This window comes from Malassezia vespertilionis, chromosome 5 (assembly GCF_029542925.1).
Source record: "Malassezia vespertilionis chromosome 5, complete sequence".
NCBI lineage: Eukaryota > Fungi > Basidiomycota > Malasseziomycetes > Malasseziales > Malasseziaceae > Malassezia > Malassezia vespertilionis.
The window spans coordinates 540,287-561,896 of record NC_079251.1 but is presented as its reverse complement, the minus strand read 5'-3'; the positions used below and the strand labels follow the sequence as shown (position 1 = coordinate 561,896).

At 62.1% G+C, this 21,610-nt stretch overlaps 10 protein-coding genes across 10 annotated transcripts; 4 read left to right on the top strand and 6 right to left on the bottom strand.

Moving 5' to 3' along the window:
• Positions 1-101: 101 nt before the first annotated feature.
• Positions 102-2,403, top strand: MVES1_002726 (uncharacterized protein; the record flags this gene model as incomplete). Its single annotated transcript, XM_056207549.1, has 2 exons — positions 102-2,318; positions 2,350-2,403. The coding sequence occupies 2 exons, from the start codon at positions 102-104 to the stop codon at positions 2,401-2,403; spliced, it is 2,271 nt and encodes a 756-aa protein (XP_056063524.1).
• Positions 2,404-2,432: 29 nt separating this feature from the next.
• MVES1_002725 (uncharacterized protein) lies at positions 2,433-4,355 on the bottom strand (the record flags this gene model as incomplete). The annotated part of the gene is made up of 1 exon (XM_056207548.1): positions 2,433-4,355. One exon carries the CDS (start codon positions 4,353-4,355, stop codon positions 2,433-2,435), a length of 1,923 nt encoding a protein of 640 aa, XP_056063523.1.
• Positions 4,356-4,386: 31 nt separating this feature from the next.
• Positions 4,387-6,597, bottom strand: DIA4 (serine--tRNA ligase; the record flags this gene model as incomplete). Its single annotated transcript, XM_056207547.1, has 1 exon — positions 4,387-6,597. One exon carries the CDS (start codon positions 6,595-6,597, stop codon positions 4,387-4,389), a length of 2,211 nt encoding a protein of 736 aa, XP_056063522.1.
• Positions 6,598-6,640: 43 nt separating this feature from the next.
• MVES1_002723 (uncharacterized protein) lies at positions 6,641-7,266 on the bottom strand (the record flags this gene model as incomplete). Its single annotated transcript, XM_056207546.1, has 3 exons — positions 6,641-7,052; positions 7,079-7,149; positions 7,177-7,266. 3 exons carry the CDS (start codon positions 7,264-7,266, stop codon positions 6,641-6,643), a joined length of 573 nt encoding a protein of 190 aa, XP_056063521.1.
• Positions 7,267-7,350: 84 nt separating this feature from the next.
• On the top strand, positions 7,351-9,687 carry MVES1_002722 (uncharacterized protein; the record flags this gene model as incomplete). The annotated part of the gene is made up of 1 exon (XM_056207545.1): positions 7,351-9,687. The coding sequence occupies one exon, from the start codon at positions 7,351-7,353 to the stop codon at positions 9,685-9,687; it is 2,337 nt and encodes a 778-aa protein (XP_056063520.1).
• Positions 9,688-9,951: 264 nt separating this feature from the next.
• Positions 9,952-11,687, bottom strand: MVES1_002721 (uncharacterized protein; the record flags this gene model as incomplete). Its single annotated transcript, XM_056207544.1, has 4 exons — positions 9,952-10,768; positions 10,796-11,014; positions 11,179-11,227; positions 11,255-11,687. The coding sequence occupies 4 exons, from the start codon at positions 11,685-11,687 to the stop codon at positions 9,952-9,954; spliced, it is 1,518 nt and encodes a 505-aa protein (XP_056063519.1).
• Positions 11,688-11,787: 100 nt separating this feature from the next.
• FAP1 (FKBP12-associated protein) lies at positions 11,788-14,724 on the top strand (the record flags this gene model as incomplete). The annotated part of the gene is made up of 1 exon (XM_056207543.1): positions 11,788-14,724. The coding sequence occupies one exon, from the start codon at positions 11,788-11,790 to the stop codon at positions 14,722-14,724; it is 2,937 nt and encodes a 978-aa protein (XP_056063518.1).
• A 42-nt stretch (positions 14,725-14,766) lies between these two features.
• On the bottom strand, positions 14,767-15,773 carry MVES1_002719 (uncharacterized protein; the record flags this gene model as incomplete). Its single annotated transcript, XM_056207542.1, has 3 exons — positions 14,767-14,778; positions 14,809-14,914; positions 14,941-15,773. The coding sequence occupies 3 exons, from the start codon at positions 15,771-15,773 to the stop codon at positions 14,767-14,769; spliced, it is 951 nt and encodes a 316-aa protein (XP_056063517.1).
• A 213-nt stretch (positions 15,774-15,986) lies between these two features.
• On the top strand, positions 15,987-16,641 carry ypt1 (ras GTPase; the record flags this gene model as incomplete). Its single annotated transcript, XM_056207541.1, has 2 exons — positions 15,987-16,275; positions 16,304-16,641. The coding sequence occupies 2 exons, from the start codon at positions 15,987-15,989 to the stop codon at positions 16,639-16,641; spliced, it is 627 nt and encodes a 208-aa protein (XP_056063516.1).
• A 126-nt stretch (positions 16,642-16,767) lies between these two features.
• GEA2 (GDP/GTP exchange factor for ARF) lies at positions 16,768-21,474 on the bottom strand (the record flags this gene model as incomplete). The annotated part of the gene is made up of 1 exon (XM_056207540.1): positions 16,768-21,474. The coding sequence occupies one exon, from the start codon at positions 21,472-21,474 to the stop codon at positions 16,768-16,770; it is 4,707 nt and encodes a 1,568-aa protein (XP_056063515.1).
• Positions 21,475-21,610: the final 136 nt, after the last annotated feature.

Below are 21,610 nucleotides of genomic sequence, written 5' to 3'. Positions count from 1 at the left end.
GGGCGAGCAGGTCCCAGGCGGTGGAGCGCCGCTGCGGTGCGCGATTTGCACGTGGCAGAGTGGAGGCGGCGCAGCGCAGCGCAGCGCGGCGCAGCGCAGCCATGCGACGAGGCGCGAGTGGCGCACTCGCGCAGAGTCTCGGGAATGTGCACACGGGCGATGCGCGCGATGCGTGGATGGGCATTGCGCGTGCCTTTCCACGCACCAGCGGCGCTACGCCGAAACTCGCGATTTCCGGCGCCCCGACGCCGCCATGCGCCGCGCCGCTGATGCCCAGCAAAGCGGCGATGGACGAGGTGGTCGGCGCGCTGATGCTCGGCACGCTTCACCACTGCCCGCTGCAGCGGCTGTACCGTGCTGTGCAGGATGTGTGTGCGCTGCAGGATACCGCGGCGATGCAGCATGTGTACAATACATCCGTGGCGCGCCTGCGGCGTCTCCTCGACGCAGAAGTCGATGCGTGTTTGAAGCGCACGCCGCCGAATAATGTCGCACTGCACCTTGAGTGCATGTGGCAGTCGTACGTAGCGAAGCTCGCGCGTGTCGAGCAGCTGCTTGCGCCGCTCCTTGGCGGTGCGTGGTACGCCGCCAAGGTCGGCACGTCGCTCGAGTCTGTGTGCTTTGCGCACCTGCAGCGCCAGCTCCAAGTGCTCCGCGTAGAGCCAGTGCTCATGCAGAGTGTCTGCGCGGTGGCGCAGCAGCTGCGAGAAGCGCCGCACGAGACAAGCCTCGTGCGCTCGCTGCAAAGCGTGCTGCGCATGCTCCGCGCGCTGGGCCTGTACGAGCGTGTGTGTGGTATGCTGGCGGCACAGGCGTCCGCATATTATACGACACTAGCGCATGAATTCTACGAAACGGATCCAGGGGCGCACATCAGTGCCATGTACGCATGCATCCTGTGCGAAGACGCGTGGAAAGACTGGCTGTACGGCGCAGAGGCAGAGCGTGTGTTGCAAGCGATGCAGCGCACGCTTGTGTCGGAGCATGTCGCGCAGCTTACTGGCCTTGTACCACTGCTGGCTGAGCAGCACGCTTACTCGACGTGCTCGATGCTCTATCACCTCCTCGCGCGCTCCGACGTGCTCGATGCGCTGCGCGCGGCGCTGCGCGACTATGTACACGAGCGGGGTATGGCGCTGGTCCAAGGGGCGCAAGATACCATGATGGAGCGCCTTGTTGCGTTCCAGGACGAGACGCGCGACCTCTGGGCCGAGGGGTTGCAGCATGATCGCACCATGCAGCACGCGATCCGCGATACGTTTGAGGCGGTGGTCAATGCGCGCGGCGGCAAACCTGCCGAGCTCCTCGCGCAGTATATCGACGTCAAGCTGCGCGGCGGCAACAAGATCATGTCGGACGTGCAGCTGGAGCAGTGCATGGACAATGCGCTCTCCCTCTTTCGCCACATGCACGACAAAGACATGTTTGAGGAGTTTTACAAACGTTGTTTTGCGCGGCGCTTGCTCCTCTCGCGCTCTGCGTCCGACGAAGCGGAGCGCTCCATGCTGCTGAAGCTCAAGCGCGAGGCGGGCCCCGACTTTACCGAGAAGCTGGAGACGATGCTCAAGGATATGCAGCTTTCCAATGGGCTCATGGCCGCCTTCTCCGACCGCGACACGCGCCTGCCGTTTGACTTTGACGTGCATGTCCTGACCCAGGCGCACTGGCCGACGTTTCCCGACGTGCACGTAGCGCTGCCACCGCCCATGATGGACGCCATGCACGACTACGAAGCGTTTTATGCCACTGTCCATTCCGGCCGCTCGCTCTCCTGGCGGCACGCCTTGGGCTACCTGGTCGTCACCGTCGACCTCGGCAAGGCCGGCGTGCGCGAGCTGTACATTAGCACGTTCCAGGCCGCCGTCTTGTTTGTCTTTAATCACGCCAAGCGCGGCGAAGCGATCGGCTACGAGACGATCCGCGCGCAGACGCAGCTGGAGCCGAGCACGCTCAAGCGCACGCTGCAGAGCCTCGCGAGCGGTGCCATCCCGACGCGTGTGCTGCGCAAGCATCCGCAAGGAAGGGACGTGCTCGAAAGCGATACATTTACCATCAACGAGGCGCTCAAGAACGACCGCAAGCGGATCCGCATCAACCAAATCCAGTACAAAGAGACGGCAGAGGAACAGCGCACCACGGAAGAGCGTGTATTCATCGACCGTGAGCTGATTCTGCAGGCTGCCGTGATGCGCATCCTCAAAGCGCGCAAGACCATCGCTCACACAGAGCTCATGCACGCTGTCGTGCAGCAGAGCAAGCTGCGCTTTGCCGTCGACGCATCCGAGCTAAAGAAGGCGTTTGAGCGGCTGATTGAAAAGGTATGTAGCTGTAGCTGTGTGCTGACCCAAGGACCTTATGGAACGCGTCGAAGGAGAGCGCGGGGTGTATAGATACGTCGCATAGTCATGTTTTGCACAGCATGCTTTGCACAGTCATGTTTTGGTACGCATCATGTTTTGCAGCATATCAAACGAGTTTCCGTCGGGCTGCAGATCGATAAAGCCGGGCTGTGTCGCGTCGCCCCATGCCTCCGCGTCGCTCGCGCGCACAGCAGCGCCGAGGGGAGCGGTGCGCAGGAGTCCATAGTCGCTAGTGAGGCCCACAACGCGCACGCGCACGTTGCCATGGTCCTCGAGCCCAATCTCCTGGTCGTCGTGGAGCCACGCGGCTTGGTAGGCCTTGGCAAACGGCGCGAAACTGTAGTGCGCCGCTTGGAAGGCGTGCACAAGAGAGTCGAACGCGGCAAAAATGGCGCCCGCGCACTGCTCCTGCGTCACCTCGCCGCTTCCATACGCGCGCACAAGCTTGCTAATCGACGTCGTCGGCTGCTCGTTTAGGCAGTTGACGCCGCACCCAACGACCAAATCGTACTTCCCTTGCATGTACAAGGCATGCACGAGAATCCCGCCGATCTTGACATAGTGACGCGTCTCGCCGTGCTCGGTGCGTGTGACACAAACGCCATCCGCAGGCTTCTCTGGCACTTGCGCGTACACGTCGTTGGGCCACTTGATCCGTATGCGGCCCTGCAAACAGGCGCCGGTGGGGCCCATGAGCGTGCTCAGGCCATACACCACAGCGAGGGCTACGAGGTACTGCAGAAACACGGCCTTGGCGCCGGCACGCGCGGGGAGCGCAAGCCGTGTGGAAAACTGCAAGCATCCACACGGAGAGATCCACGCATTGCTGCCGCGCGCGCGTGGCGCGACTTGGTGCGTGGCCACAAGCGTCGTGCCCAGCGGGCATGCGCGCAGGAACGCGGCATTTTTTTCCAGCATGGTCTGCGTACTGGTCACCACTTGGCCGTAGAGGAGCAAGTCGCCTACTTGTTCGCTCGGCGTGTGCGGCCACGGCATGGGACAATGGCGCATGGCCGCGCGCGCGCGCTGCAGTGCGTCAAAGTAGTGCGGAAGAACAAAGTACGGCGCGACGCGCGACGCTTGCGCTGCATCGTCCGGCATCAGCAACCGGGCATCGGGGCCCAGCACGACCAGCACGTTGGGCACCCGCGCCAGTGCATCCTGGTACAATGCATAGTCCGCATTGAGGCACGCGTCAGTCAGGGCGGGCAGTGCTTTTGCCGGCGCAGCACACTGCACGATGGCGTAGTCGCTGTGTGTGTCGTGCACGTTGGCAACAAGGCGCCACGCGCTCAGTGCGCGGTGCAAAAACGGCGCGCGCTGGGAAATGTCCCAAAAAGGGGACGCAGTGAGGGGGGCGGTGAACTGGTCGAGCAACGCCTGTGAGCGGCTCGCAAGCAGCCACGGAGTGAGGCGCGGGGGGTTTGTGATGCTGCGCGGTGCCGTAGAAGCCACGTCCAAGCCAAGCGCTTGGCCGAGCCACGGCGCGAGGGCGGGCGCGTTGTTCGCACAGAGTGTACCGCAGCCCACAAGGAGCACCTTACCTTGGCCTACCCTGCACAGCACAACGCGCGAGGCACGCCCAGGCGCACCTTCAAACGTCTCAAGCACCTCTGCGCTGCACGCGTGGCCAAGCACCGCGCTCGGTCCGCCGTGCATCGATGCATCGCCGGCCATGTCGGGGCACGCAAACGTTGCAGCGCCGCCCATAGCAAGCACGCTGCCGCCGCAGAGAATATATGGTAGCAGAGCAGCGTGTACGCGCGTCTTTTTGCCGCCTGCAAGCGTATGCACACGCTGCATGGCTTCGGTATACACGGCGGGCGCTGCGTCGGGAAGCACGACCAGCGCTGTGCTTTGCGCCCATGGATCGCATGCAAGTACACTGGCATCGGTTGCTTGTACGTCGTATGCATGCCCAGCGATGTGTGCCATGGCAGATCGCGCTGCATCGCTTGCATCGCCCACGCCGTCCAAGACGAGCAGTTTCGACATGGTCGTGCTGACTAACCTATGTGCACGGCCGCTACGTACGGCGCACCAGCCGCCAGAGGGGATGGAGAAAACGCGTGGCGAGGGCAGGAGCCCACGCAAAGCAGAGCGCAAGGCGCACAGGGAGCAGCAGCTTTACAAGGACGTATGCTGCGGCAATGCTCGAGAGCCACACCGCCGAGGTGGGATGTGTTTTGGCGTCGTCTGCGCCAAAGAGCCACGCATCAGTACGTTGCGCAAGACGTGCACCAAATCGGCGGCCCGTAGCGCTCCATGAAGCAAGTTTCTGGCGGAGCGGATGTGCCTCTGTATCGGCGTCGAAGGCGGTGCTGCATGTATCGACGAGGTGCAGCAGTGCATCGCCGCCGCCGAGAAGGGCAAAGAGGGCGGCAAAGGCAAAGATGGGAAGTATCGCAGTAAACTCGTGCAGGAGGAGAAACGCAAGGAGAAGCGTGCCGGGCTCGGCGCCTATGCGCGTCGCCACGGCGCGCAGGCGCGCTTGGTAGGTATCTTTGGTATTGTGGAGGCGTGCGGAGGTGTGGAGGCGGAACAGGCGGCGCTTGGGGCGTGGGAAACTGCGCGGCGCACCGCGTCGAGCAGCGGTGTGCATGCCACGCCGTGGGAGCCGATGCGCATGGCGTACAATCTGCGGGCCGTCTGCGGCGTGCGGCGCCCCCTTTTTGCCCGCAGGGTCCATCCATGCCACATGCGCGTCCCCGAGCCAGAATGGCCGCAAAGAGCTCGGCAATGCAAGTGCATCGGTAGTAGGGTACGTCTCCAACAGCGCGAGAATCAGCCGTGGGATCGCAGCGGCCGTCGCATTCAGCGTATGAGCATACCGGAGCTTGGGCTGCTTTCCCTCGTCGCCCAGCCCCGCAGCGCGGTACTTGATCGCCAAGCGCCGTGCCTGGAAATCCGTGCAGTTCGACGCGGAGCTGATCTCGCCCCATGCGCCGCGGCCGGGCATCCAGGCCTCGATATCGTATTTGCGGTATGCGCTCGCGCCCAGCTCCTCTGTCGCCATATCAAGGACCCGGTATTGCAGGCCAAGACCTCCCACAATCTCCTCCTGCACCGCGCGCAATGTCTCGAGCATCGCATCGCTGTCCTCCGCACCCGTCACGACAAACATCTCGACTTTGGTAAACTGGTGGAGCCGGTAAAGTCCCCGCGTATCGGCGCCTCGAGCGCCGGCCTCTGCGCGGAACGCATGGCTGAGCGCAGCAAGACGCACCGGAAGCGCCATTCCTCCCACGCCGCATGTTGCAGACGTGCGCGCGGCAAAGGTGCGCTTCGCAACAAGCCCCGCAAGCGGAATCTCTGCTGTCCCAGCAAGGCACAAGCGGGCCTCCTCTTCTTCCCGCGCACGCACAAAATACGTCTGCGCCGCGGCGTCGTCGCGCGGCTGAAAGCCACACCGCTCTGCAATCTCCGTCTTGACAACGTCGGGAACCGATACGGGCGTGAAGTGGTGCTTGATCGCTATGGACAGCGCGTAGTTCGCCAAAGCATGCTCCAGGAGCGACAGTGTGCCGAGCATGTACGGCCACGACGGGCCCGTCGTGCTGATCCCTGCCGCGATATCGAGGCCACCGTCGCGCAGGGCGTCGGCCAACACCAAATGGTCGCGCGCAGGATCGCGTTTTAGCGCTTTTTGCATAGCTTCATTTGTATCCAGTGCTTCTTGTGTGCACGGCAGCGAGGGCACCACCAGCGGCGTCTGCAGCGCTGTGGGGCGTGCGTCGTGCAGGCCAACTACGGTATTGCAGCGCTCGTCGCCGCGCGGGGACACCGCATGGATCCGGTTCGGCCATGCGCTCCGCACAGCCAAAGACCTGGCGTGCAGCTCGTCTATCGTGCGTGATGCAGCGCGCAGTTGTGTCCGCAGCAGCCGCGCCTCTTCGCGCGCTGCTTCGAGCGCTGCATGCGACGCAGGATCAGATTGTGCGAGCTTCGCGGATTTTTGAATGGTAGAGCCTGCCTCGCGCTGTGCTGCTTCCAGCGCATGTATCTGTTTGCGCAGCGCAGCGAGCTCGGCGTGCAGCGCAGCCAGTCCAGCAGCGTCCGCTTCGTGGAAGCGCATCTTGCGCTCCTGCGCACTTTGCCGCGCCGCCGCAATATCGTCAGGCGCAGCAGTCCATGCTACGGACATGTCAGGCAATGGCCGGAAAGGGGGACTCGATGCGGCATGCCGCACGCCGCGCCATCCCGCGCGCAGCACTGGCCGCGGAGTCCAACGCAGCATCGCAGCAAAAGAAGACGTGGAGGCACGTGGCTAGTCTACAGAGCTATGCGCGCTTGGGACGCTTGGGCGGCGCTTGTGCCTCTGGTGTGTGCCCAGGAGAGGATGGGCCAAGCGATTCTCCGCGAGAGCGCTTGCTGTTCTCGGAGGACTGGTCGAGTAGCGCAGAGATATCTTGGATCCGGGGAGCGGGGGCACCCTCCGTCGCGTGCAGCGTATCGTGCTTGTCTCCAGGCACTGCGTCTGCGTCTGCGTCTGCGTCGCGCGAAGCATGGTGAGCAACGTCTTTTTGTGTGTAGTGCTCATGTGCAGGTTCTTCGTGTGCAGGTTCCTCGTGCATCACATCCGTAGGTGCGCGGCCGTGCGCACGTTCATCTCTGTGCTGCGCCCCCCGGTACAGCGGTACGGAGCCGGCCGCGCCTTTATCGCGCAGCTCCTCTAATGCATCGAGCAAGAAGCTGTGTGAGTAGACGGCAATACGCACTCGACCTCTTCCTGCAATGCCTGCTGTTTGACGACCGCTTTGGTCGCGGTAGCCTCGACGTGCGCCTGCCGCTGCGGTCAGTTAGCATCCATACGTACTGCTTTGGCTTTATCGTACTTGGTCCGTGTGCGTGTAAAGTGCGCCTTGTAGTCGTGCGCCTTGCCCGCATTCGCCGCCGCTTTGGACATGAGGCAACCAGCGGCGCCGCGCTGGCCCACGCATTTGCTTAAGTAAGCTACTCTCCACGCGATCGTGTCGCAGGCCACGTCCGCATGCTGGCGCCACCGCTGCCCAGGCACGTCCCTGGACTGGGACAAGATCTGCGCGGGCCGCGTGGCGATGTGCAAGTGCACGCATCTTGGGACGGTGCTGAGCATCGAACGCAAAGCAGTGTAGACGCTGCGCCGCTGCCGGCCAGCGACACGAAGGCGGCACCTCCTTCCTTGGACAACATCCAGCCGGCGTACTACTATCCCATGGACGCGTACGCTGAAGAGAATACCCACGGCACTCCCCCTGAGCATGGCATCCCGGTATTTACACCGACCATGGCCCAATTCCAAGACTTTTACACGTTCTGCCAAGCAATCGATCGCTTTGGCATGCAGAGCGGGATCGTGAAGATTATCCCACCGCAGGAATGGATCGACGCGCTGCCGAGCATCGCTGCTGGCCAGTCATCCAACGCACCTGCCATTGACAAGGTCCATATTCGCAACGCAATCCAACAGCATTTCATCCCCGCCGGCCCCGGCCAGTGGAAACAGGCCAACGTCACACGCACGTCCAAGGTATGGGATGCCAAGCAATGGGCCGATGTGTGCAATGATGCAGCGCAGCGGGGACCGTCCATGTCGCGTATCCAGCGCAAGGTCGAGGCGGATCGCGAGGCGGAGCGCATGCATGCACAGAGCCGTGCGTACGAAAATGCCCCTGCATCGGCACCGGTATCGCAGGGCGGTGTGCGCACTCGCAGCGCGGGCTCGGGCGCCGAGGTGTGTGCGCCGTCCAAGCACGCCAAATCGAACCGTAAAACCAGCGCTGGAGAATGGCAAGCATTTGACTTTCGCCGCGCGTGGACCCAAGAAGCACTCTTGGACGCAGAGCGCGCCGCCGGCATTGCGCCTCCGTCGCCCGCTGCGTGGGACGTAGCGGCGTGCCGCGCGATCGAAAGTGAGTACTGGCGCTCGCTCAACTTTGGGCGCCCGCCCATGTACGGTGCAGATCTGCAAGGCACCCTGTACGACGCGCGGACGAAATCATGGAACGTCGGCACGCTCGACAGTCTTCTTTCGCGCAAGCTAAACCATGCGCTTCCCGGCGTCACCACGCCGTACCTCTACTTTGGCATGTGGCGTGCATCGTTTGCGTGGCATGTAGAGGACATGGATCTCTACTCGATCAACTACCTGCACTTTGGCGCGCCGAAGCAGTGGTACGCGATCCGCCAAGCAGACCGTGCTCGGTTTGAGTCTGTGATGGCGGCAGCATTCCCTGCAGACTCGCGGCAGTGCGCGCACTTCATGCGGCATAAATCCTTCCTTGCCTCGCCGTCGTTCCTGCAGTCCCAAGGTGTGCGGCCGTTGCGGCTCGTCCAGCATGCACACGAGTTTGTAATCACCTATCCGTATGGATACCATGCCGGCTACAATCTCGGCTTCAACTGTGCCGAAAGTGTCAATTTCGCACTCCCCTCGTGGGTGGAAATTGGGCGTGCGGCGGACTACTGCAAATGTGCGCTCGCACAGGAAAGTGTGCACTTTGATGTAGACGAGATTCTGGGGCGGCCCCCCGCGCCGCCAGCAGCGCACGGTGCGCCGCGCAAGCGTCGAAAAGTAAAGGACGCCGAGGCAGGCGGCGGCGCGTATGTGTGTGTATTCTGCACCGCGAGCGATGCGCACGATAGGGCGCGCTTGCGTACAGATGCCGTGCAAGCGCTCGAGCAAGCTCCTGCCTCGAAGAAGAGCGTTGCGGCGCTGCAAGACGGCGCTGTGTATGCCCACCGCATATGCGCTGGCTTTCTCCCAGAGACCTGGCTCGACGCCACGGGCGAATACATCGAGGGCGCAGCGGCGATTGAGCCTGCACGGTGGGCGCTCAAGTGCCAGCTATGCAAGGATCCTGACGGTGCAAAGCACGGGGCCAAGATCCAGTGCACCAAAGGTAAATGCACACGCACCGCGCATGTTGGCTGTGCATTGGAGCAGGATAGCGGCTGGTTCCTCGATTTCCACAACGCAGAGACGGCGGATGTAGAGGGCCCTGTAGCGCTGTGCCGTGCACACAACCCGCGCCATGCCAAAGAAGAGGCGCAGCGCAAAGAAGACGCGTTGCGCCTACGGATTCACGAGATCGAGCTGGGGACGTGGATTGATGTAAAGTGCGGCGGGAGTGTATGGGCGGCAAAATTGTGCGGTGTGGACGATGCGGCGCGGCGTGTGCTGGTACAGGATGCAGAAGGCGAGCAAGCCCAGCCAATTCCATGGACGCATGTCGTGCCGAAGCGTGCGGAGCGAAGCGTGGAGCGCGAAAGCCAAGCGTACGTCCTCGAGTGTACATTGCCGGTGCGGCGTGTGCACGGAAGAAAAAGTAGGGAGTATGCAGTGTGAGGAAGCAAAGGCAGAAGCATGTAGGTATGTGCGTGTGGTGTGCGACCGGGAATGTGGCCGTGCAGTAAACGCTGAAATGAAGGTGGAATGACTAGAGGACACGGCCGCGAACGGAGTATGGGACAGCTATCCTGCAAGGGCGAGCAAGTGGGCCGCGCTAGCGACGCACGTCTTCCAGCCAAGTCAATTGGTATGCAAGCTACGAGTGAAGGAAGTGTTCGGCCATGTGAATATAAAGAGAGAAATGGCGAGCAGTGCGACGCATTATCCCTTGTGTGTCTTGAACAGGACAAGACCGCCAAGGGCAATGGCGTACCCAATAAACTGCAGGCCCGTGACCCTGCTCCCCAAGATCCACATGGACCCGAGAATGAGCAGGATATCCTTGAGCACGCCGGCAAGCGTGAGCGTGAGCGAGGATGCAGCGCCGATCAAAAACACCGACGCGATGTTCAGCCCAAACGCGACGCCTGCATTACTCAGTAGCACGACCGGGCCCAGCTGGGCGAGTGAGCGGAACGGGGCGAGCCCCTCGGTAAACGGCAAAAGGCACATGTTCAGCGCGGCACAAACGGGCGAGAAGTAGTAGAGACTCACGAGGGGGTCCATCTTGAGGCCTTGCAGCAGCACCTGCACCATGACGAGCCGCGTGCTTTCAAACGCAATGGCAAGGACCTGGTAGACGAATCCAGTGATGTCAAAGTCCACTTCGCCGTACGATGCAAGACACACGCCGACAGAAATCATCGCGACGATCATGGTCAGCGTCCCCGACAGCTTCTTCAGCCCAAACGCAAACGAAATGAGCAGCACGGCGACGGGGGTGAACGCCTTGAGCATCTGGATAAAGCTCACGTTGAGAGAGAGGTACGCCATGTTGCTGAACACAAGACTCCCTGAAAAGAGCGCACCAATCGGCAAGATATTGCGTGTCCAGCGCTCCATGTTCATCTCTACATTGCTCAGGCCTTTGAGGAGCGTCGTGTAGCGCGCCAAGACGCGCGTGCCGATGGCGGCAAACGCCATGTGGAATGTTGTAAGGAACACTGGGTAGGGATACTTGAGATTATCCAGCACGTATCTAGTGTGAGCCTGTGCGCGCACTTACTTATTGTACACAATCACGCTGCTGCTCAGCGCGATCCAAATGCTAATAATCACCGCGGGGTGCACTTTGGGCTTCGCACTCGCGGCTATGGCCGGCTGTGGTAGGCCCTCCTTCTGGCCGCCAGAATGCGCCTCCTTCTCCGGCCCACCGGGCGGCTTTGCAGAGGACGAGGGTTGCGTTTGGGACATTGGGACGAGCGTACACGCAAACGACAGACGGCTTGAAAATCCAGCCGGGTCTTCCACGCACGTGGTCATTGTTATTCCGGCGATCCGCCCGATTCGGCGCGTCGCGCGACGGGTCGTGCAGGGTGGCGTGGCCGCGGCGCGGTGCGCAACGCGACGGCGTGCATTGCTCGGCGCAGTTCAGCTATGATCTCGCACTGCGGCGCTGCGTAAAGCGGCGCAAAAGCAAAGAATATATAGGCGTATACTTGGGTCAGCAGCCGCGACGACGTACGTGTGCGCAATGGCGTGTGCTCTTGCTGCACAAGCCGCTTGAGCGAGGATGTGAGTTGTGTGCGGCACCTGTTCCGCACAACGGCGAGTTTGTGCACGCGTTTCTTGCTCACAAACACGGTGGTGCGAAGATGGTACGTGTTCGATGCCGGGATATACATGCGCATGCGCCGCTTTTGCCGCAGCGGGCTTGTCGCTGGGTCGGGCGGCCAGGGCAGCCACGGCGGTCCGTACACCTTCGGCATCGTCTGCTGGCGTGCGCCCACGTCGATGCCTTCCAGCGGGTATAAGCGCAGCGAAAACAGGGGGCCTTGGTACCGCGCCGTAGGCGCGCGATTCATATTCGCTGCCGCATGCGGGGGCTGCAGTGCTCTAGGGGGAATCCGCGTGAGCACAACTTTAGGTAGCGGTGTGCGCACGGCCTGCGACGCCATGCTGGCCGCAGTGTAACAAATAGCCCAATGTGCCCATTTCCACCATTTGCTTTGTCAGCGGAATTTTGTCGTGGTCGTGTGGCGCACGACCAGCTTCGCCATGTCCGTGTCGATGGAAGGTGCGGATAGGCCGCGCAAGACGCATGCAGCGCACGAGCGTCGCAAGGGACGCCGCGGAAAAAAGGCACAGCACCAGCAGAGTGTGCATGCGCGAGCGCTGGATCCAGCAGCGCCTTCGTTCGAGCCTGCCGCGCCGACGCAGCCCCGTTTTGCGCGACGCGAAGGGCGTGCGCCTTGCCGCGACGCCGCGAAGGACGCAGCGCACAGCCCCGCTGACCCCAACCCCCCCAAGCGCGCGTCCGCCGCGCGCAGCCGCCGCAAGTTCGGCACAAAGCTCGGCACAGCGCACGCACACGACGCACCGGACATGGGTGTAGCCCCTGTGCTCCCCCCCGACGCGGATCTGCGCACCCGCCAAATTGCTGCGCTGTCGCATAACGAGTACGACTGTACTATCTGCTACAATACCGTCGCGCGCAAAGACGCTGTATGGTCCTGCACACGGTGCTACACAGTCCTGCACCTGCACTGTGTCCGCAAGTGGGCGGACCGCAGCGTGAAACAGATCGAGGAGCGCAACGCAATGCACGAAGACGAGCAAATCCGCCGCACCAAAGGATCGTGGCGGTGCCCAGGGTGCCAGGACGTGCGCACGGCGGTGCCTACCGAGTACCGCTGCTGGTGCCAGCGCGTAAAGAACCCCACCCAGCAGCCGATCCCACACGCGTGTGGCGGCGCATGCACCAAAGGCTGTGCGCTCCATGGATGCGCCGCGTCCACATGCCACCCCGGCCCATGCCCATCGTGCAAAGTCAGCATCCGTGTTGCGTGTTTCTGCGGGAAGCAAGCCAACATGTCCGTCCAGTGTCGTGGCGAGGCGCCACGAGGCGTGTCGTGCGGCGACGTATGCGGCAAGGCACTCGCATGCGGGCACCATGCGTGCACGCTGCCGTGCCACAGCGGCGCATGCCCACCCTGCGTGGCGGAGATCAGGAGTGCGTGCCACTGCGGACGCCAGTCGAAAGAGCTCTTGTGCGGCGACCGCGATCCAAGCACCGCCGCGCTTCACATCGCGTCTGCATGGAGCTGCGGCGCGGTGTGCGATGCACCGTTTGCGTGCGGGCACCATACATGCAAGAAAACGTGCCACGTCCGCGCGCCAAGCACGCCGCGATGCCCCTACGATCCCAGCGTCGCGACGACGTGTGCATGTGGCCGCATCCCTGTGCGCGGCCGCAGCGACTGCCGCGATCCCATTCCTTCGTGCGCCACGGCGTGCGGCAAGCAGCTTGCGTGCAGCCACACATGCACGGCCGTATGCCACAGCGGCGCATGCCCGCCGTGCACGGCGCGCGTCACGCAAGTGTGCCGCTGCGGCGCGCAGAAACGCAGCATTGCATGCAGCGCGAGCGCAACACAATTCACATGCGATGCGCCGTGCAGAGCACAGCGCCACTGCGGAAAACACCAGTGCGCGCGGCGCTGCTGCCCACTAGCCTACCAAGCGACACTCTCCAAGCGGCACGCAGCCATCCAGGAGCTCGATCCCGACGCACTGCACGCATGCGACGAGCCGTGCCGCCGCATGCTGCGCTGCGGAAAGCACACGTGCGAAGCTGCGTGCCATCGCGGCGCATGCCCGCCGTGCCTCCGCTCGTCGTTTGCAGAGGTTGCGTGCCATTGCGGGCGCACAGTGCTGGAGCCGCCCGTTCCATGCGGGACGACGGTGCGGTGCTTGTATACGTGCGCACGCCCAGATCCCCCGTGTGGCCATCCCAAGGTCCCACACGCCTGCCACGACGATGCGACGCCGTGTCCGCCTTGTGTGTATCTCACGTCGCGCAAGTGTGTCTGCGGCAAGCAGACGTTGCATGCGGTGCCATGCAGCCGCGCGCATATGCAGTGCGGCGAAGCATGCGGTGCGCTGCGTCCATGCGGGCATACGTGCCGCGGCGCGTGCCATGCTCCGGGCGCGTGCCCACCGTGCACACAGCCGTGCGGAAGGCCCCGCGAGAGGTGCGGGCATCCATGCACCCAGCCGTGCCATGCACCGTCCAAGTGCGGCGCAGCGCCGTGCGACGCTGTGCTTGTGCGGCGCTGCGCGTGCGGCCACCAGGAGAAAATGGAGGTGTGCGGGAGAAGCAGTGCACAAGACGCAGTGCTTGCGTGCACGTCCGCATGCACCACCGCGCAGCGCAACGCCAAGTTTGCCAGCGCGCTGGGGCTTGTGCGTGACACGAGCAAGGTAGCGTATGAGGAGGAGCTGCTGCGCTTTGCGTCGAGTGAGCGCCGCACTGCGAATGCGTTGGAGGAGGTGCTTGCTGACTTTATCCAGTCGCCGCGCGCGACGCAGCTGTTGCGCGCGGCGCTGTGCCAGCGCGGTGTGCGTGTGAATGCAGCGGTGCTGCAGACGGCCATGCTCCTTTCGCGGCACTACGGCCTGGAGACAGAGACGTGCACGGAGGATGGGGTGTTGCGCATGGGTGTGCTGCCTCCTTCCGGCGTGGGCGTCGATGTGAAGTTGCGCCGCGCGCGGCATGCGCGGATCCCAAGCATGGTGCTCACCGAGTACCTCGACACGCATCCCGACCGTGCCAAGCGCGCCGCTGCGGCGCGCTTGGCGACGCGCACTGCACAGCCTGCGCCATGCAATGCGGTGCAGATCGTGCCTGTGCCGGCGCACTTGCGCGGCGCGCTGGACGCCGTGCTTGCGCCGGCGACCCTCGGCGGGCGTCGGTCGTGGCGTCTTGTGCAGACAGAAGACGCTGCGTTTCTCACCGACATTACGCTCGAGTCTCTTAGCCTTGCGGCTGTTGCTAGCAGTGCGGCGCCGCCAGCGTACGCAACGCTCTCGCCACGCGAGCGGCGCCTCGGGGGACTTGTGGACGAGCTGAATGCGGTGCTCGGGGGCGCGATGCAGGCCGTGCTTGTCGCGTACGAGGCGGGGCGCGTCGAGCGCGTATGTAGAGGGGCGTAGACAGACGATATCCATGTGTATTATGCGGCTACGAGTCTACCGCTAGCGCAACATCTTTTTGTTAGTTAGCCAATCGCGACGTACCGATTTGGTCATGGCAAAAATGCGCTCCTTGGACGAAAAGAGGATCGCTGCGGTCAAAATCGACTGGAGCATCTTGGAGGAGATCCCGCGGTAAAGACCCACGATGCTATTGTTAGCTGTGCTGCGACATACCCTTCATCCTGAATCACATCCGTCATAGCCGTCCACACGTTCGGCATCTTTTTCCCTTGCAGAGACTCGTTCGTCATGGCTTGCTGGCGGGACTTGATCACGATCTGGGGGTACGTCACTGCAGTTGCGACCAGCTTGCTCAGCGCGCCGAGCCAGAAAAAGTCAAAGTCGCCGAGCAGCGGCTGCGCCGCGTGTTTGGATGCACGCGCGCTGCGCGACTTGAGCACCCACCCCTTGAGCTGCTCAAACACAGTGTACTGCAGCACGGGATTCGTGACAAGCACCAGCGCGGGCCCAATGCCTTTCCAGAGCGCGCCGATGCCGTCCTGTTTCACAATACCCTTCATGGTCTCGAGGAACGACAAACGACGCACTTTTCTGGTGAGCTGCCCGTCGGCATCCTTCTCGGGCACAACCGCACGGATCGTCTGGCGGGTGTTGACGACCCAGATAGGGTTGCTGATGAACGCAGTGGCGATGCCGGAGATCAGGCCCGCGCCGATACTCTCGAGCGTCGTGAGCGTTCCCAGCGACGCGGCGGACGTCGCCTGTTTTGCGCGCAGTACAAAGTCGCGCGTCGCCTCGAAGAAGAAGTAGTACACAAAGTTGGAGACGCCAATTCCAATCAGAGACGAGCCGAGGCCGTCGTACAGACCCAACAAGCCTTCCTTGGCAATCACCTTGGTCACCGCCTTCGCAAGCGACTCGCCGGGGTTTTTCGACTGGTCAATCGCGGCACGTGTAGAGATGCCCATGAGTGGGTAGGTCGCCGTCATAGCAACGAGGCCGCCGGCACCGCCGGCGCACGCATGCACAAAAGAGTCGCTCACCATCACGGTGGATTTCGGGGTGTAGCACAAGCCTCGCGCGCGCACGTTGCGGGGTGGAAGCCGGACGCGTACGTAAGAATGCATCCTGCATCCAACCAACCACACGGCCACGCGAAATGCGTCGAGGAAATACTGTGGCCTACGCGCAGGCATTCATACATAAATCCAAGTTGGTTTGCGCATCGCCCGCGCCTGCTCTTGTCGATCGCTACTGCCATGACTGGTCTTTCGCCGGATTACGACTACCTGTTCAAACTCTTGCTGATTGGCGACTCGGGCGTAGGGAAGTCGTGTCTCTTGCTGCGGTTCGCCGATGACACGTACACCGAGTCGTACATCTCGACCATCGGCGTCGACTTCAAGATCCGTACGATTGAGCTAGAAGGCAAGACAGTGAAGCTGCAGATCTGGGATACTGCTGGGCAGGAGCGGTTTCGTACTATTACATCTTCGTACTACCGCGGTGCACACGGCATCATTGTGGTGTACGACATCACCGATGAGGGTACGTACCGGAGGGTAACTGACAACAGCGACCTTTACCAATGTCAAGCAGTGGCTGCAGGAAATTGAGCGATACGCGTGTGAGGGCGTAAACAAGCTTCTTGTCGGGAACAAGGCGGACCTGGGCAGCAGTAGGGCCGTCGAATACGAGGCGGCGAAGCAGTTTGCCGACGGACTCAACATTCCTTTCCTCGAGACCAGTGCAAAGGACGCGACGAATGTCGAGCAGGCATTCTTGACCATGGCCAAACAGATCAAGGACCGTATGGGTGCTACTGCGATGCAGAATAATGCGGCTGGAAAGTCCACGCTCAAGGTCGGCCAGGGCCAGAATTTGCAGGCAAGTCAGGGCGGCGGTTGCTGTTAAGTAGCATGTAGTGATGTCTATGGTCTGGGAGTGCTGGGGCTTTTCGGCGCGCAGATGAACAGCTGCAGGGATGCACTGGGCAAACGTAGAATCACAAGGTAAGGATGCTACCGAGGGTCGAGGATGCTACAGAACAATGCGTGAGGCATTTGGGGATGCGGGGGCATGCATCGCAGTGCCACTGGCCTCGGCGGGATTGGCGTCGGCGGGAATGGTCTCGGCGGGAATGGCGTCGGCACCATTGGCGTCGGCAGGATTGATCTCGGCACCATTGGCCTCGACCGCACTCGCCTCGGCAACACTCGCCCTTGCGCCATCTTCCTCTGCCCCACCCCTCTCCGCGCTTTTCCCACTCTTGTCCACTTCCGCACGCATTCCCGGCCGCACAGGATCGACAACACGCCACGTTGCGTCCCAAACGCCTGGCAAGGTAAGGAATCCACCCGCGTGCATCACCAGCAGAATATTTTTTAGCTGCTCGGTCACCGCCTCGTGCTGCGAAATGGATTTAGACTTGAGGAAATGCACAACGGCCTTGAGCACGCCGAGCCACAAGCGCGAGAAACGCTGTAGCGCGGCAGGATCCACAGCCGCGCCGCACAGCTCGTCGCCGACCTTGCCGTGGTAATGCACCCAGGCCTTGCACAGCAACAAACACACATTCGCACGCGTCCCATAGATCGTATCGCCCTCGACATCTCCCTGCACCAAGAGGTCCGCACGAAGCGTTTCCGGCTGCAATAGCGTCTCTAGCAACGGCAGGAGAATATTATGGAAAACAGCCTCCAGGTGGACTGCCATCTGCGGCGGCGCTCGCTTCAGCACCTCTGGCGTAAGCACAGCACGCTGCAAATGCACAACGGCCGCCTGCCGCGCGGCACGGTTTGCGTTCACACACTGCTGCGCCAAGGCAGCAAAAAGCGGCAGCCAATACGCCCCCCATGCCTGCTGCAAATTCTCCGTGCCGCCAAGGAGCGATGGAATATGGCTCTTCACGCGCTCGAGCGCCGCGAGCGCAACTAGGCTCTCACTCTGCACAGCCGCTTGCCAGTCGCTCTGCTCGCGCTGCTCCGTCAGCGTCCGGCGCGCCTGTGCGTGTTCCCGGGCGACAAGCCACATGGCACGGTCTGCCGACGAGATCAGCTCGCGCGTCATTTCTATGAGCAGTGCGTAGTTGGCAGGCGTGCATGCATGGTCCAGCAAGAAGGACGCAAGCGCAAACGAAAGACGCACGCTCTGTTCGCGGCGCACGGCGGCGTACATCGTCACGACCTGCTGCAGGGGCAGCCACTCTTGCCGGGCCGACAAGAGCGAATGGGTTGTGCGGAGCAGCGCGAGCAAAACGCCGAGCACGGCGGGCGATATAGCGGCGTGCAGTGCCTCGGGAATCTGCTGGAGCTGTGCGAGCAATGCGCAAACATCGTTTTTGGCCGGCATGCCGTAGCGCGCCTCGGCACCGATCATGCGTGTGATGCCGACCAACGCACGCTCCAGCTCGAGCGGATGGTGCGCCACGGCGCGCTCGAGGATGGCGCGATGGAGGGAGAGCGTCTTTTCGCCGTGGGCACTGCACAGACTCGCGCGGGAAATGACGCCGTCGACAAGCTGCTCGAGAAGGAAAAGTATGGTAGGGCTGTACTCCAGCGCCGTTTCCTCCTTGTCGAGTCGCGCAAGTCGATGCTGGACGGCCTCCAAAAACGCGCCGAGTGCATCGTCCGGCAATGCGGCGATCTGCGCGTAGAGCTCCTCGATCTTGCACGATGCGAGGCAGTCCGAGGTGCACAGCGTGCTGTCTACATCCGCCTCGGTCACTTCCATTTGGTCGCTCGCGTTCCCGTACGGGGAGAGGAAATAGCTAGAGAGCGTGGAAAAAAGCCCGCCCTGGCTTTGGCTGCTGCTGCGCACCGCGGGGCCTTTTTTCGCCTTGAGGGGAATCGGCACGCGGCGCTGCGATGCAGGATCGTACATGCACGCGATTTGGGGCGGCAGCAGACCGTTCGGCAGCAGGCTTTCAAACACGGCCAAGATATCGTCCCATCCCGAGCGGATTGCGCCGCCGTTTCCATTGGCAATCGCAAATAGGACGACAGAGGCGAGCTGGCTTTTAAAGTTGGTGCCGAACTCGACCGAAAGGGGGCTGATGATGATGGTCGCTTGCTCGGTAGTATGCTCGGCGTTCCCAGCCGTGTTTTTCGCGGTGGGCGAATCTACGAGACGCGTTGCTAGGGCAAAGTGGTGCACCATGTAATCAAACATCTCGGTGACGTCAAACGCGCGCGCAAGTACCGCACACTGCCTGCATCCTGCAATCGTGCGCTGCAGCAAATGCTCGTCCTGCAGCACGGCAAAGGCATGGATAATGCTCGCGACAAACGGCCGCCAGCTTTGCCGGAATAATTCGCGGTCCAGCGCAGTGCCTGCAGTACGCTGCAAGGTATCGGTGGGACGGATCTTGCGCAGGAGCTGCTTCCAGAGATAGTCAAAGCCCAATTGCCCCGCATGCTCCTCTGGCATCACGATCTCGCGGCGGCGGATCCCTTCGTAAATCGTGGCAAGCATGTCAGGGTCAAAGTCCTCGCCGTCGTTGACGCCGCGCAAGTTCTTTTTGTAGTCCGTGACCGACATACGGCGCGTCACTTGTGGGTTATGCAGGTCGGTATTCAGCATAATGATACTGTACGCAAGCACATACACGGCATCCTCGCTGCGTATCCCTTCGGGCTTGCAGCTATAGTACGCACTGGCAAAGGTCTCTGTGACGCGCGCAATCTGCTGAGCCTCGCCAGGCAGGCGGAAGGCTTCGCAAAGCGCACGCATCGCCTCGGCGACATCGACGCGGTAAAAGTCAAAGAGGGCCATGAATGCGGCGAGAATGTCGAGGTTTTCGGGGCGCGAGAGGTAGTCGCCCAAGAGGCGCTTATCGACCAGCGGAGACTCTTTGAGGAAGCGCGCAATGCCTTGGGCACGCACCTCGTTCCCTTGGGTCGTGTCAACAAGACCTTCTCTTTCCAAAAACGCAATGCCTTGGCGCGGTTTCTGGTTGAAGGCAGCGGCTCCGTCGGCAAGCACCTGTTTGCGTGCATGCTGCGCCAAGAGCAGCTCGATTTCTGGGCTCGCTACCGGCGCTTCCAAGCGCGCTGCCATGCGTGCAAGCAGCACAAGGACCAAGTCCAGCGCAACGACTTGCAGTCCAGACATGGCCGCCCTCGGGGCAGCAGGCTCGGATGCGGGAAGCGAAAAAATCGAGCGGCAAAGGAAGCCGACAAGCTCGTCGTGCACGTTGCTGCACTGCAAATCACAGTCATAATTGCGCCACAAGTCGACAAACACATTTTCCGAAGGCAAGTCCAATAGCATGGTGAGCATCTCGAGGAACAACTCGCGCGTCTCGCCGGTGGCGGCACTGCCAAAGCCAGGCAGGGTGGTAGCACGGTACCGCAAGCCCTCTGTGCTGCCCCAGGGCTCTTGTTGTATCGGTATCGAGGGCTGCAGCTGCTGCATAAGGAAGAGGAGGAGCAGCTCTTTTTGCAGCTTCAAATGGTCGCCCATCGTATCGAGCAGGACGCCAAAGAGGCGCAGACTGCCGGAGACAAGCACGCCATTGTCGGAATCGGCGAGCTGGAAAAGGTGCCTGCACCCTGAATCTTCGATCAGCACACGCAGCGTGGGAAATTGGCCGATAATCTTGCCGTGCGTCTCAAAAAGGTCCGTGAGCAGACGCAGGCCAAGGATGCGCATCGTCGCAGTGTGCCGCGTGCTTTGGGCATCGAGTAGCGACACCAGGACACGGAGAACCTCGGTGAGTGCAGGGAGACCGAAAGGATACAGCTCCTCGGCGCGCGCTTCCTCCTCCTCCTTGTCTACTTGCATCGTAGGCTCGGCAGCAGGCTCGGCAACAGGCTCAGCAGGCAAAGGCGCAGACGCGCCTGCAGGATCGCCAGGAAGCACGCCGCTTTCTTCCATCGTCTGTGAGTCTGTCGCTTGCGCTTGTTCCTCCAGCGCGTCGCGATCGGCCGTTGCTTCACTGATGCTAAAGCTTTTTGGGTCTGGTGTCGCCATACGGTGTATACCTTTCCCGGCATCCTCGCCCACAGGCTCGGCGGTGAGTGTGGCAAGCTCGGGCTCGTAGCGTGATTCATTCGGCATCCCGTACAGCCGCGAGAAGATTGCGCGCGTCATTGCGCGCATTTTATCTTCTGCAGAGCGCCGCAATGCAGCGCTTAGTCTTGCCTGGCACCCAATGCTCAAACACGTTTCGAGCATCTCACACACGCTCTTGTTGCCGAGCATCTCGACAAGGACAGGTCCGTTTGTCCCGTCCGCATTGAGTGCATGGCCGCCGACAAGCGCTTCCATCACGTCGAGGAGGGCAAGCAAGACCACCTCGTCTTTGCTCGCATCCAACGGCTCAAATCGGCAGTGGCTCGTGGCGTGTGCAACGTCCTGGACGGCCCGAACAAGACCGACGCTGTTTGTGCGAAAGAGCCCTTGCTCCAAAAATGCAGCCACGGCGTCCAGCACAAAGAGAGTCACTGCACCAGTCGTCTGTGCATTCACAATCACCCGCGAAAAATGCGAGAGAACAGCGGGGAGAGGGAGCGATGTGACGTCAGGCACAAGTCGCAGCTGTGCACGAAGCACGGTAAATCCGCCGAGCAGGCCAACATGGCCTTGTTGCTCAGTCTCTGGCGCAGCATCGGCGCGTGCAAGAGTGTAGGCCGTGCGTGTAAGGCTTAGCGCTGCGGTGCCGCTCGCTGCCGAGTTCAGCTGCGCGTTTCCTGCCGCTTGCGCCCAGCGCGGGCTGGATCGCATCGCCGAGGTTACGGCGCTCATGTGGCGCAGCACGAGGTGAGTAAGCGGCGTGCAGGTTGAGGATGTGGTACCCACATCATACGGCACGTCGCGCAGCGCCCCGCCGCCGTCGCCCACCGCAGAAGCATGCATGGTTTGCCGACAAAGCACTCGGCGG